At 43.6% G+C, this 14,129-nt stretch overlaps 1 protein-coding gene across 3 annotated transcripts in view; it reads left to right on the top strand.

Annotated features, from left to right (window-relative positions):
• The window catches only part of rad21b (RAD21 cohesin complex component b), a 67,587-nt gene extending 63,950 nt beyond the window's left edge, over positions 1-3,637 (top strand). For all 3 annotated transcript variants that reach the window (XM_068032175.1, XM_068032176.1, XM_068032177.1), the window contains exon 14: positions 2,588-3,637. In XM_068032175.1, the coding sequence (XP_067888276.1) occupies positions 2,588-2,779 (192 nt within the window). In that variant the 3' untranslated portion in view covers positions 2,780-3,637. The remainder of the gene's footprint in view (positions 1-2,587) is intronic.
• Positions 3,638-14,129: the final 10,492 nt, after the last annotated feature.

Below are 14,129 nucleotides of genomic sequence, written 5' to 3'. Positions count from 1 at the left end.
TGTTTATGCTGTATTCCCAAGACTTCTGTGGGCTCTCCCCCCAAATGAAATTACGGTGGATGATTGGGAGACCCCTGTGAAAATCCATCCCCTTTATTCCTAATAACCATGATGGGTGTTAAGTATAATGATTCCTTTCAGAGGCAAAAGTGAAGCTATCTGTGCAATTGGCTCATTGTAAAATTGGGGCCTAGAATGCTGTTTTGATTTTTCTAGGACCAGTGATGCCTAACGTTAACATTATAGTTGTCAAGTCTTTTACTTTTTTGGGTAAAGAATATGGTGCTCTGAGTAAATCTTTTGTAGTGTTTTTGTTAAGGTGAGGCTCCCCATCATTGACCGTTTTTAAAAAAAATGTTGCTATAGAAGTATCTCAAAAAAATCCTTCAAACTAGGTCAATCCTAATGAAAGGTAAGATTAAGAAACTAAGACTGGATACTCTGGTAATCGATTGTGAGTTTTGGTGGCTTCAGTACTGACAGGTCAAATGTAAAAGTCCATTGCTGTTCGACTTTAAGTAAGAATTGAAGCTCTGATTAAGTAACTGAATATTGAAGATCAAGTCTCTAATGAGCTACTTAGGATGTCAAGACCAGTTGCAGAATTCAGGTTGTGTGGCTGATAATTGGACTGAGAGGAGGGGAAGAATATGGGAATAGGGAGAGGGAAGCAGGCAGTGGTGGGGGAAGGGTTGCTGGGAAATTTTCCCAGCAAGGAGAGGGCAGTCTGCGAATATACTCAGGAGGTACCATAGAAACATAGGAGCAGGAGTAGGCCCCATTCAGCCCATCGAGCCTGCCCCACCATTCAGTATGATCATGGCTGATCTTCCACTTCAATGCCTTTTTCCCACACTATCTTCATATCCCTTTATGTCATTTGTATTTAGAAATCTGTCATTCTCTGCTTTAAACATACTGAATGACTGGCTGAGCTTCCACAGCCCTCTGGGATAGAGAATTCCATCGATTCACAACCTTCTGAGTAAAGAAATTTCTCCTCATCTCGGTCCTAAATGGCTTTCCCCTTATTATGAAATTGTGTCCCCTGGTTCTAGACTCTCCAACCAGGGGAAACATCTTAGCTGCATCTATCCTGTCCAGCCTTTTAAGTATTTTGTAGGTTTCAATGAGATCACCTCTCATTGTTCGAAACTCTAGAGAATACAGCCCCAGTTTCCCCAATCTCTCTTCATAGGACAGTCCCACCATCACGGGAACAAGTCTGGTGTACCTTCGTTGCACTCCCTCTGTGGCAATAATATCCTTCCTAAGGTAAGGGGACCAAAACTGCACACAGTACTCCAAGTGCGATCTAACCAAGGTTCTGTCAACTCTAGTTGAAGAGTATGCAAATGCTTGGGCAAACTTTTAGAATTTGTCAATGGGGAGGGGCACATTCTCCCAGCAGAAGATGAGGGGAGTTGTCAGAAGAGTCTGATACTGCTGTGTAATGGCCAGCTGCAACTGGCCATGGTTGCGGGGCAGATGTTGGAGGAGCTGCACAAAACTCAGGAAGACAGGTTACATCCTTATTGTTTCAGGAGGAAAGCCTGGTTTACTGATTAAATCAAAGCAATGTATGTTTACAATTATTTACGTTTCTGACTTCACTTACAAGTTACATCGTGTTTAGAAATTTGTTTTGAGCAGATGCTGCAGTCATCTGATGGCCCTGGTGTGGAGGCACATGCACACTAAAACCACCAGTTTAAATTTACAGCTCTTGTTCTGACAAATAGCATTACATGGAATGTAATAGTATTATGCCCTTCCCCTGCCCACCCCCACCCAATCACAGTGGCCACTTGATTCTTTTTTATCTATATATTATATTCCACTCTCAGATCCCCATCCCCACCCCCTCAACTCTCCTTTCCTACAAGCAGTTCCAGTAATGTCACTGAGAGCATTCCAGAGCAGCTCCATAGACAGTAATAGGGTTCCGATTTTAGATCAGCTTATAAGCTGACCAGGAACTGCATGACCCTAGTAACCATGCGGTAAGCTGGAAAATCTGCCTCCCCAGTATAACAGCTTGGTTTTGTTAAATCCTGAGGTTATGGAGCAGCTGCCTGGTTAATTTGAAACCACAACTGGCATTGTTTTTATGGATTTGCATGAGGGTGCTCCCTAAAGGTGACAACATTGGAGTTGCTAAGCAGGAGAGAACCAGATTCTCAGGTCTCCTTGTGGATAATAGGTGCAAGACGTTTCTCGTGCTATTTTTGTATAAAGTGAAGTATTTCAAACAAAAAATTGAATTCCGCCATTAACTTAAGGCATCCCTGTCCTTTTAAAATCTCCTTAAAACCTGCCTTTTCGACCCACCTTAACTTCTCCTTGTTTCTCCTGCTTTGTCTCGGAGTTCGCTTTTCCTCATTCCTCCAAAACATCTTACAATATTTTTCTACTTGTGCTACTTAAATGCAAGTGTTGACCTTGGCTTACGATCGCTTAATTTTTATAAACGTGTATTTGATTTACATGCATTACAAATGATCCTTTATGTAGTCTTCTATCTTCAATACAGAAGCATTAACAGTTTGGTTTTAGGGCATGCCTTCATCAATTTTATCTTTTTCAGAGAGCTTTGGCTAAAACGGGAGCCGAATCTATTAGCCTGTCAGATTTATGTCGAAAAAACAACCGGAAACAAGCAGCTGCAAAGTTCTACAGTTTCTTGGTACTTAAAAAGCAACAGGCAATTGAGCTTACGCAGACTGAGCCTTACAGTGACATCATTGCAACTCCAGGACCAAGATTCAACATTGTCTAATCTCGTTGATCTTAAATGGCTAGTGTGTATTCACTAGATATGTGTTGCCCCATATGGGGAATCGAGACCATTACAATACTTTAATAAGTTGGTTTTAATGTATATTGAGTTAAAAGATTATTTTGGACAGAGAAACTCTTCAATTTTTTGGGATAGGTGTGTTATTCCAGTGTTTATGATAAATACAAGTAACTCGCACCCCTTGACAGGTTTTATACTGAATCATGATTGGAGAAATACATAATGTTTCAGGTATATTATGAATACGTTTCTGTGCAGACATAATTATGGCTTTGTTGATTGCATTATTCAGAAATGTCACTCGTGTAACACCACTGCTGCTGGTAGACTGTCTCAATAAGATGTCAGTTGATTAAGTTTATATGTCTGCAACACAGTAGTAGAGAAGTTGGTATTCAACACTTGCACTTAATTTAAGTTTTATAATTGTGTGCTGGTTCCTCCTTTATTAAGATATTTTTGAAACACAGTCTACCAGTATGCCCATTGTCCACTGGAATTACAAATGTTAAGATGCAACCAAGGACATTTGAAATATTGATTTTAAAAACCCATAAAACTCAATTTTAGAATGCTTTAACGATCTGGAGTGTTACAATGCTGTTTTAAACATAATGTGCCTGTAAACCTATATTCCCCTTTTTGTATAAAATGTGTAGATAATTTTTAATGAACGTTTAATTATGGAAAAAGTGAAAGCTTTCATTTTAAGCAGCATTTTGCTTATGCTACTGAGTCTCTAGTTTGTTGCTTAATTAGGTCATCGCTAAATGTTGCTGAACAGTGATAGTTCATGCTGTTATGTATAACTTTTCTAATAAAATACTTGTTACAGTATTGATGGTTTTGTCTCATGAAACAGGTTTTTAGTCTATATTCTGACTTTTTATATCATGCATCTTAGCTCATTTATTTTTTTTTTATATTTCACCTTGAAATTACTGCACACCAATCATTCTTGATGGTATATGATCACTTTTGGCTTCATTTATTGGGGAAGTGGAGTTCCATTAATGTTTTGAGCACAGTCCTGCAGAGTTGTCCAAGCTTGGAAACTTGGCAAGGGATGAAGGAATTTACTTCAAGTATATGTAGCTGAAAAGAACATGACAGGAAGACTATAAATGAGGTATTTTAAATTCCTGCTGACTTTTCCAGTAATTTTGTAAGGTATCGGCTGAAATGTTCAGTAGTAAAATATACTTCAAAAGCAATTGTGTCATATGGAATTTTACTCTTCATTTTGATCTTAACATTTATTTAAGAACAATGTTTCACTCAGTTGCTCTGATCAATAATTTATTTCTCTGTAGAAATAATTAAAAAGAATTTTACCTCACTGGTACTGAAATTCCACATTTTATTTGTAATGGCAACTTGTGAAAATTGGCATGTAGTTTAAAGCTGAAGTATCCAACCGTTCTGTCTTGCTTGTGCTGGAGTATCATAAGAATTTGGACTACATATAAAGTTGATCCTATTAATTTGCATATATCTCAAGCTGCAGATACTAATAGATCTTTTGTGTTGCGATTTGCAGGTTATCTGCCATGAGGGAACTGCTAATAATGGACCCTTTCAAACTTAATGGTCCATGAAATTCAAATAGGATAAACTATTGAATAAGAAAGAAGTGCATTTCAATAATCTAGCAGCTGATAACTTTTCTCAGGCAGCACACATGATGCATAACTAAGCAAATTTTATGTAAATTGAGATAAAGAATTGTCAAAATTTCCCTAATTAGTATAGAACTTGTACATTTTTACAACTTTATGCTATTTTTTAGACATAGCCCCTTTTATATTCTTTTGGATTGCCGTTTAATGTTGGAAGGAAGTTGCTTTATTTTCTGTAGACTACCATTTACTTGCACTGCATTACTTTGTCAGCTGTCTTCCTTTTGCCCACAAGATTTAAAAACACAGCTTGTCCAAATAAGAGACCCATAGATCTGCTTCAGTAAAGAATTTTGTGTTATTTCAGAATGAATGTTCTGCTCTCCTTAGCCAAAACTGTTCACTATTCCAGGATCATCCTAGAATGCAGAGACAACCACTAGCTTTTCTTCTCTTCAGTATAAAATGTCTTAAACACCTCTTCCCTGCCTCCTCCACCCTCGCCTCCAACAACAACTGCGAGGAGCTCATGAAATTTTTGTCACTAAGATTGAAACCATGTCTTCGGCTTCCCCTAGCCCACTGGGCCAAACCTCTCCCTAGGGTTTCCTCCTTGCCTGGCCCTAAACTCCTATCTTTCTGTAGTTTCTCTCATATCTTGCATCAGGCCCTTTGCAAGCTCATCTTGTCCATGAGACCCACCTCCTGCTCCCTCGATATTATTCCCACAAAATTGCTAACCATGCAACTTCATTTTCTGGCCCCCATGTTAGCTGATATTGTTAACGGTTCTCTCTCGGGGTGCTGTCCTTCTCTCCTTCAAAACTGCTGCTGTTAGACCTGTCCACAGCCACCATTGACCTCCATGCCCTTGCAAATTACTGCACCGTCTCCAACCTCTCTTTCCTGTCCAAAGTCATTGAGCATGTTGCGGCCTGCCAAATCAGTGCCCACTTTGCCTGTAACTCCATGTTTGAATCTCTGCAATCAGGTTTCTGCCTCTTCCACAGTACCAAATCGTCCCTTATCAGTCACAAATGACATTCTGTGGACTGACCATGCTAAATTTATCCCTGCTGGTACTAATCAACTTGACATAGTTCAGCACACCATCCTCCTCCAATTCCTCTCTGTCATCCAGGGGTGAGGCTGACCTTTTCTGGTTCTATTCTTGTTTATCCAACAGCCAGAGAATCACCTGCAATGACTTCTCTTCCAACTCCTGCACCATTACCTCTCAAGTGCCCCTAGGACCCATCCTCGATGCTCTTCTATTTCTTATCTACAGGCTGCCCCTTTGGTGACATAAGGGGAGACAGTGGCATAGTGGTAATGTCACTGGACTAGTAATCTATAGACCCAGGCTAATACTATGGGGATACTGGTTCAAATCCCAACATGGCAGCTGCTGGAATTTAAATTCAATTAATCAAATTCAATTGGAATTGAAAGCTAGTCAGCAATGTTGATCATGAAATAAAAACAAGAAATGCTGGAAATAATCAGCAGGTCTGGCAGCATCTGTGGAAACAGATGCAGAGTTAACGTTTCAGGTCAGTGACCCTTCAGAACTGCAGCATCTGCAGTATTTTGCTTTTATTATGTTGACCATGAAACTACCTTTGATTGTTGTGAAAACCCATCTGGTTCACTAATGTCCTTTAGGGAAGGAAATTGCCATCGTTACCTTGTCTGGCCTGCATGTTACTCCAGACCCTCAGCAATGTGATTGACTCCTACTGCCCTCTAATGGTCTAGCAAGCCACTCAGTTGTACAAAACTGCTACACAGAAGTTGAAAAGGAATAGAAATGGAACACCTGGTATCGACCAGAAATGACACTGGCAAACCCACCCCCTGTTGACCATGCAAAGTCCTCCTTACTAACATCTGGGGGCTTGTGCCAAAATTGGGAGAGCTAGCCACAGATTAGTCAAGCAGCAGTCTAACATAGTCATACTCACGGAAACAGGTATTACATCCAATGTCCCAGACGCCACCATCACCATTCCTGTATTTTCTTGCGCCACCAGCAGGACAGACCCACCAGAGGAGGCAGCACAGTGGTATACACTTGAGAGGAAGTTGCCCTGGGAGTTCTCAACATTGACTCTGGACCCCATGAAGTCTAATGCATCAGGTCAAACATGGGCAAGGAAACCTGCTGCTTGTCATCTACCACCCTCAGCTGATGAATCCGTACTACTCCACGTTGAACACCACTTGGAAGAAGCACTGAGAGTGGCAAGGGCACAGAACATACTCTAAGTCGGGGACTTCAATATCCATCACCAAGAGTGCCTTGGTAGCACCATTACTGACTGAGTGGGCCGAGTCCTGAAGGACATATCTGCCAGACTGGGCCTTCGGCAGATGGTGAATGAACCAACAAGGGGGTAAAACCTACTAGGTCTTGTCCTCACCAATCTACCTGTTGCAGAGCATCTGTCCATGACAGTAATGGTAGGAATGACCACTGCACAATCCTTGTGAAAATAAAGTCTCGTCTTCACACTGAGGATGCTCTCCATCTTCCTGTATGACACTTTACCATGCTAAATGGCAGATCAAAACTGGGCATCCAGGTGCTGTGGGTCATCAGCAGCAGCAGAATTGTATTCAAATACAATCTGTAATCTCATGGCCCAGCATAACCCTCGCTCTACCATTACCATCAAGCCAGGGGATCAATCCTGGTTCAATAAGGAGTGCAAGAGAGCATGCCAGGCACAGCACCAAGCATACCTAAAATGAGATGTCAACCCAGTGAAGCTATAACACAGGACTACTTGCATGCCAAACGGTGGAAGCAGCATGCAATAGACAGAACTGAGCAATCCCACAACCAATGTATCAGATCAAAGCTCTGCAGTCCTGCCACATCCAGTTGTGAATGGTGGTGGGCAATTAAACAACTAACTAGAGGAAGAGGTTTCACAAATATCTCCATCCTCAATGATGGGACAGTCCAGCACATTAGTGCAAAAGGAAAGGCTGAAGCATATGCAATCATCTTCAGCCAGATGTACTGAGTGGATGATCCATCTTGGCCTCCTTCTGAGGTCTCCACCATCATAGACACCAGCTTTCAGCCAATCCAATTCACTTCATGTGATATCAAGAAATGACTGAAGGCACTGGACACTGCAAAGGCTATGGGTTCTGCCAACATCCTGGCTGTAGTACTGAAGACTTGTGCTGCAGAACTAGCCACATCCCTAGCCAAGCTGTTCCAGTACAACTAAAACACTGGCATCTACCTGACAATGTGGAAAATTGCCCAGGTATGGCCTATCCACAAAAAGCAGGACAAATCCAGTCTAGCCAATTACTGCCCTATCAGTCTACTCTCCATCATCAGCAAAGTGATGGAAGGTGTTATCGACAATGCTATCAAACGCCAATTAAACATCAATAACCTGCTCACTGATGCTCGTTGGGTTCTGTCAGGGCCACTCGGCTCCTGACCTTATATATAGCCTTGGTCCAAACATGGAGAAATGAGGTGATGTGGGAATGATTTCCATTGTTATCAAGACAGCATTTGACCGAGTATGACATCAAGGAGCCCTAGACAAACTGAAGTCAATGGGAAACTCTCCACTGGCTGGAGTCATACTTAGCACAAAGGAAGATGGTCATGGCTATTGGAGGCCAATCATCTTAGCACCAGGACATTGCAGTAGGAGTTCCTCAGGGTAGTGTCCTACGCTCCATCTTCAACTGCTTCATCAATGACCTTCCTTCCATCATAAGGTCAGAAGTGGGGATGTTTGATGTTCAGTTCCATTCACAACTCCTCAGATACTGAAGCAGTCCATGTCCAAATGCAGCAAGAGCTGGACAACATTCAGACTTGGGCTGATAAGTGGCAAATAACATTCATGCCACACAATTGCCAGGCAATGACGAGAATCTAACCATCTTCTCTTGACATTCAATGGCATTACCATTGCTAAATCCCCCCCTGTTTACATCCTGGAGGTTACCATTGACCAGAACCTGAACCGGAGCAGCCACATAAATACTGTGGCTACAAGAGCAGGTCAGAGGCTGCGAATTCTGTGACGAGTAACCCACCTCCTGACTCCCAAGCCTGTTCACCATCTACAAGGCGCAAGTCAGGAGTGTGATGGAATACTCCCCACTTGCCTGGACGAGTGAGGCTTTAATAACACTCGGGACAAAACAGCCCACTTGATTATCACCCCATCCATCACCTTAAGCATTTACTCTCCACCACTGATGCACAGTGGCAGCAGTGTGTACCATCAACAAGATGCACTGTAGCAGTTCACCACTCCTCCTTCGATAACACCTTCCAAGCCCGCAACCTCTTCTACTTAGAAGGACAAGGACAGCCGACGCATAAAAACACCATCACCTGCAAGTTCCCCTCCAAGCCACACACCATCCTGACTTGGAAATATATCACCATTCCTTCACTGTCACTGGATCAAAATCCTGGAACTCCCTGCCTAACAGTACTGTGGGTGTACCTACACCACAAGGACTGCAGCAGTTCAAGAAGGCAGCTCACCATCACCTTCTCGAGGGCAGTTAGGGATGGGCAATAAATGCTGGCACCAGCAAGGCCCACATCCAATGAAAGAATAAAAAACATTATCTAAAACATTGTCAGATTCCACATGTACACTGATGACACCTAACTCACCACCAACTTTCTTGACTTCTGCACTATCTCTGATTTGTCGCACTGCTTGTCCAACATCTAGATGAGTAAAAATTTTCTTCAACTAAATATTGGGGAGACCAAAACCATTGTCTTTGGTTCTTTCTCCCTGGCAACTAACTGTCTGAGGCTGGACCAGACCAATCGCAGCCTTGGTGTTATATTTGACCCCAGGATGAGCTTCCAACCGAGTACTGTTCCCTTACCAAAACCACCTACTTCCACCTCTGTAATATGCCTGATTTTGCCCCTGCCTCAGCTCATCTGGTGAAGCCCTCATCCATGCCTTTGTTACCTTTGGACTTGACTATTCCAATGCTCTCCATGCTGGCCTAACTTTTAATCTACCTAAACTTGAAGTCATCTAAAACTCTACTGCCCGTATCCTAACTTGCATCAAGTCCTGTTCGCCTAACACCCTGGGTTTTCTGGCCTACATGAGCTCCCATTCCAACTATGTCTCTTAAAATTATGATCCTTATTTTTAAATCGGTCCATGACCTAGCGCTATCTCTGTAACTTCCTCTAGCCCTAAAACTCTCCCAGCTTTCTGTACTCCTCCAATTCTGGACTCTTGCACATCCCTGATTTTAATCACTCTACCATTGGTGGCCATGCCTTCAGATGACTAGCCTCATGCTTTGGAATTCCCTCCCTAAACATCCCTGCCTCTCTATCTCTGTCTCCTTTAAGTCAATCCTTAAAACCTACCTCTTTGGCCAAGCTTTTGGTCATCTGTCCTAATATCTCATTATGTGGCTCAGTGTCAATAATTACTTGATAATGCTCTTGTGAAGTGGTTTGGGACATTTTACTACATTAAAGGTGCTATATAAATCCAAGTTGTATGCAATCATTTGAGCTGAACCAGTTCAACCTGTATTCATCACCCCATTGACTTCTATCCTACAAAACCTCCCCTTTCTTAACCCATAAGGATCAACCCAGTTTTAACAGTCGTCCTCATATGTTCATCACAGAAGAACCGTGTACTACAGAAGAAACTTTATAACAGTGACAGATGTGGATGGAGCTCCCATCTGCAAGGAAAAGCATTAAAGCAAGTGGAGAAAGAAAGACATTTGGGCATTTGAGTGCATAGATCACTAAAAGTTTATCAATAATGCTGTGAAGCGATAGCTACAAAGAATAAGGTGTTAGGATGCACTTATGGGACAATTGACTATAAGACAAAGCATAATATTTTGTCCTTGTACAAGACCTTGGTCAGGTTTCAGTTAGAATACTGTACACTTTTCACCTCATCACATGGGTGATATTGAGGGTTTGGAAAGGGTGCAGAGGAGGACCAGCAGAGCGTTAGTCCGGAAGGCTGTGTTGCCTGCCCAGTGCCAGGGTTCGGGACATCTGCTCATGGTTGGACAGGAACTTGGAGTGGGAGGGGGAGGATCCAGTTGGCCTGGTCCATGTAGGTACCAACGACATAGGTAGGACTAGGAAAGAGGTTCTGCTTAGACAGTATGAGGAGCGAGGCACCAGATTGAAGAGCAGAACCTCAAAGGTAATAATCTTTGGATTATTACCTGAGCCACATGCCAATTGGCAGAGGGCACATAAGATTAATGAAATGAATTTGTGGCTCAAAGACTGGTGTTGAAGAAGTGGATTTCGGTTCGTAGGGCACTGGCAGCAGTTCTGGGGAAAGTGGGGGCTGTACCGTTGGGATGTTCTGCACCTGAACTGTGCTGGGACCAGTGTTCTAGCAAACCAGATAACTAGGAAGTAGAGAGGGCTTTAAACTAAACAAGAGGGGGGGAGGGTGGGGTGAGGGATCAAGCCTGGATAGACGTAGCAAACCAAGAGGTAGAGTCAAGGCAGGAGAGCAGAACAGTAATATGGGACATGAAGATTAGAGAATGGCAGGAAGGGACAGAGAGAAAAAACCTTAACACACCAACAGTCAAGACTAGATGTTACAAAGATAACAAAAAGACAAAACTAAAGGTCCTATATCTGAATGCACATTGCATTCATAACAAAGTAGATGAGCTGATAGCGCACATTGAAGTAAATAAATATGATCTGCTAGCCATTACGGAGACGTGGCTGCAGGATGACAAGGATTGGGTCCTGAATATTAAGGGGTGTTCAAGAAAAATTGGAAGCCAGGTAAAGGTGGAGGGGTAGCACTCTTAGTCAAGGATGGCATTGGTGCAATAGTTAGAGATGACCTTGGTTCAGGAGATCAGGATACAGAATCTGTTTGGGTGGAGATGAGGAATAGTAGGGGAAAGAAGTCACTAGTGAGAGTGGTCTACAGGCCCCCTAACAGTAACATAGAAACATAGAAAATAGGAGCAGGAGTAGGCCATTCGGCCCTTCAGGCCTGCTCCGCCATTCAAAAAAGATCATGGCTAGTAGGGTACTGCTTCGGGTACTAATTCAGTACCCTGCCCACTTTCTCCCCATATCCCTTGATCCCTTTGGCATTAAGAAATATATCTATCTCCTCCTTGAATATATTTAATGACTTGGACTCCACTGCCTTCTGCAATAGAGAATTCCACAGGTTCACCACCCTCTGAGTAAAGAAATTTCTCCTCATCTCGGTTCTAAATGGCATACCCCGTATCCTGAGACTGTGACCCCTAGTTCTGGACTCCCCAAACATCAGGAATATCCTCCCTGCATCTAGCCTCTCTAGTCCATGATGTACCATAACCATAATGTAGGATGAAGTATACAAGAAGGAAAAGCAAAATACTGCGGATGCTGGAAATCTGAAACAAAAACAAGAAATGCTGGATTCACTCAGCAGGTCTGGCAGCATCTGTGGAAAGAGAAGCAGAGTTAACGTTTCGGGTCAGTGACCCTTCTTCGGAGTTCCAAAGAAGGGTCACTGACCCGAAACGTTAACTCTGCTTCTCTTTCCACAGATGCTGCCAGACCTGCTGAGTGAATCCAGCATTTCTTGTTTTTGTATACAAGAAGGAATATTGAGTGCTTGTGATAAAGTGATGGCATTAATCATGGGTGATTTTAATCTACATATAAACTGGAAAAATCAGATTGGCAATAGTAGCCTGGATGAAGAGTTCATTGCATGCTTTTGAGATAGTTTCTTAGAGCAGCACATTCTGGAATCAACCAGAGAGCAGGTTATATTATATTGTGTAATCTGACAGGATTAATTAATGACCTCAGAGTAAAGGCACCTCGAGGTAGCAGTGAACACAATATGATTAAATTTTACATCCAGTTTGAAAGAGAAGAGTGAGTCCAAGACCAGTATTTTAAACTTAAATAAGGGCAACTATGTGGGCATGAAAGCTGAGCTAGGCTGAAGTGAACTGGGTTACTAGGCTAGGAGACAGATCAATAGACAAGCAGTGGAAGATATTCAAGGGGATATTTCAGAATGCTCAGGATAAGTATATTCCTACTATTAAAAAAAATTCTCAGGGAAGGACCCACCATCTGTGGTTAACTGAAGAAGTTAAAGAAAGCATCAAACTTAAGGAAAAGGCATATAATTGCGCAAAGATGAGTGGCAGGTCAGATGATTATTCAGAATATAAAGAACGGCAGAGAATGTCTGAAAGGTTAATCAGGAGAAAGAAATTAGACTATGAGAGGAAGCTAGCTAGAAATGTAAAAATGGATAGCAAGAGTTTCTACAGGTATTTAAAAAGGAAAAGAGTATGTAAAGTGAGTGTTGGTCCTCTAGAGAGTGAGAATGGGGTGTTAATAGTAGATAATAAGGAAATGGCAGATGAAATGAACAAATAGTTTGCTTCTGTCTTCACTATAGAGGATACGTCAAACATTCCAGTAATAGCTATGAATCAGGAGGTGGAAGGATGAGAGGAACTTGGTGAAATTACAATCACCAGGAAAGTGGTACTGACCAAACTGATGGAGCTGCAGGCTGACAAGTCCCCGGGTCCTGATTGACTTCATCCTAGGGTCTTAAAAGAGGTAGCTAATGAGGTTGTAGATGTGTTGGTGTTAATTTTGCAAAATTCGCTAGATTCTGGAAATGTTCCATCAGACTGTAAAATAGCAAATATAACCCCTCTATTCAAGAAGTCCCGACATGGTCCCGGCAGCGGCTCCCGCTCACTTGGCGACTCCACGCTGTTTCCACACAAACTTTCCTCACAACTCCGGCTCGGCTCCCGGATCCCGATCCCAGTAGTAGTACACCATTGTAAATGGGACAATGGTTGGAGCTGATGCAATGTTTTATTACCTGCACCCCCTCCCCCCACCCTGCTCCCAGCTCAACCCCCTCGCACCCCCTTCCCCCCACCCCCCTCGCACCCACTTCCCCCCAACCCCCTCGCACCCCCTTCCCCCCACCCCCCTCACACCCCCTTCCCAGCTCCCACTTTGCACCATTTTCCCCTCGCACCCCCTTCCCCTGCACCCCTCTCCCCCACCCCCTGCAGCCCCCCTCCCAGCTCCCCCCGCACCCCCTTCCCTCCACCCCTTCCCACCGCACTCCTCCTCCTCGCACCCCCTCCCCCCCCGCACCCCCTTCCCCACTTCCCCCCACCTCCTCCCACCGGCATCCACCTACCCCTGTGTAGGGGCCCCAACAACCCCACTGCCTTGTGGGCGTCTCGGGAGAGACCAAGGCTAAGGGAGTAAACCCTAACAGAAAATCCAGAGCGGAACCCCGAAGGCGGTCATGTGTCACCTTTGGCATGTTTCCGGCAGTTCCTGCAGCCATATTGGTGCCAAACGTCATGCTCTGCACACCTTTGGACCCCACCAGGAAGGCCGAGAGGGGCGTTTTGACGCTTGGGCAACTCACAACCTCCATACATCCGCCCAGGCACGCGCCATGGAGAGGTCACTCCATAGTCGCCTCACAGCGACTGACACAACACAGAAGGCAGCAGTTACGGGTTATAAGTCCAGCTCAATTGGCGTAGTGATTGGGCGCCACGGGTTGCCTTTGTCGGTGGGAGAGGTCATTGCATCTCACTAGACAGCTACCGCCCGCCTCAAACCGGGCAGCCCCCAGTCAGAAAGGTTCTGTCCCGCCACA

This window comes from Heterodontus francisci, chromosome 5 (genome assembly GCF_036365525.1).
Source record: "Heterodontus francisci isolate sHetFra1 chromosome 5, sHetFra1.hap1, whole genome shotgun sequence".
NCBI lineage: Eukaryota > Metazoa > Chordata > Chondrichthyes > Heterodontiformes > Heterodontidae > Heterodontus > Heterodontus francisci.
Note: the sequence above shows the minus strand (reverse complement) of the source record. Positions and strands in the feature narration are given on the sequence as shown.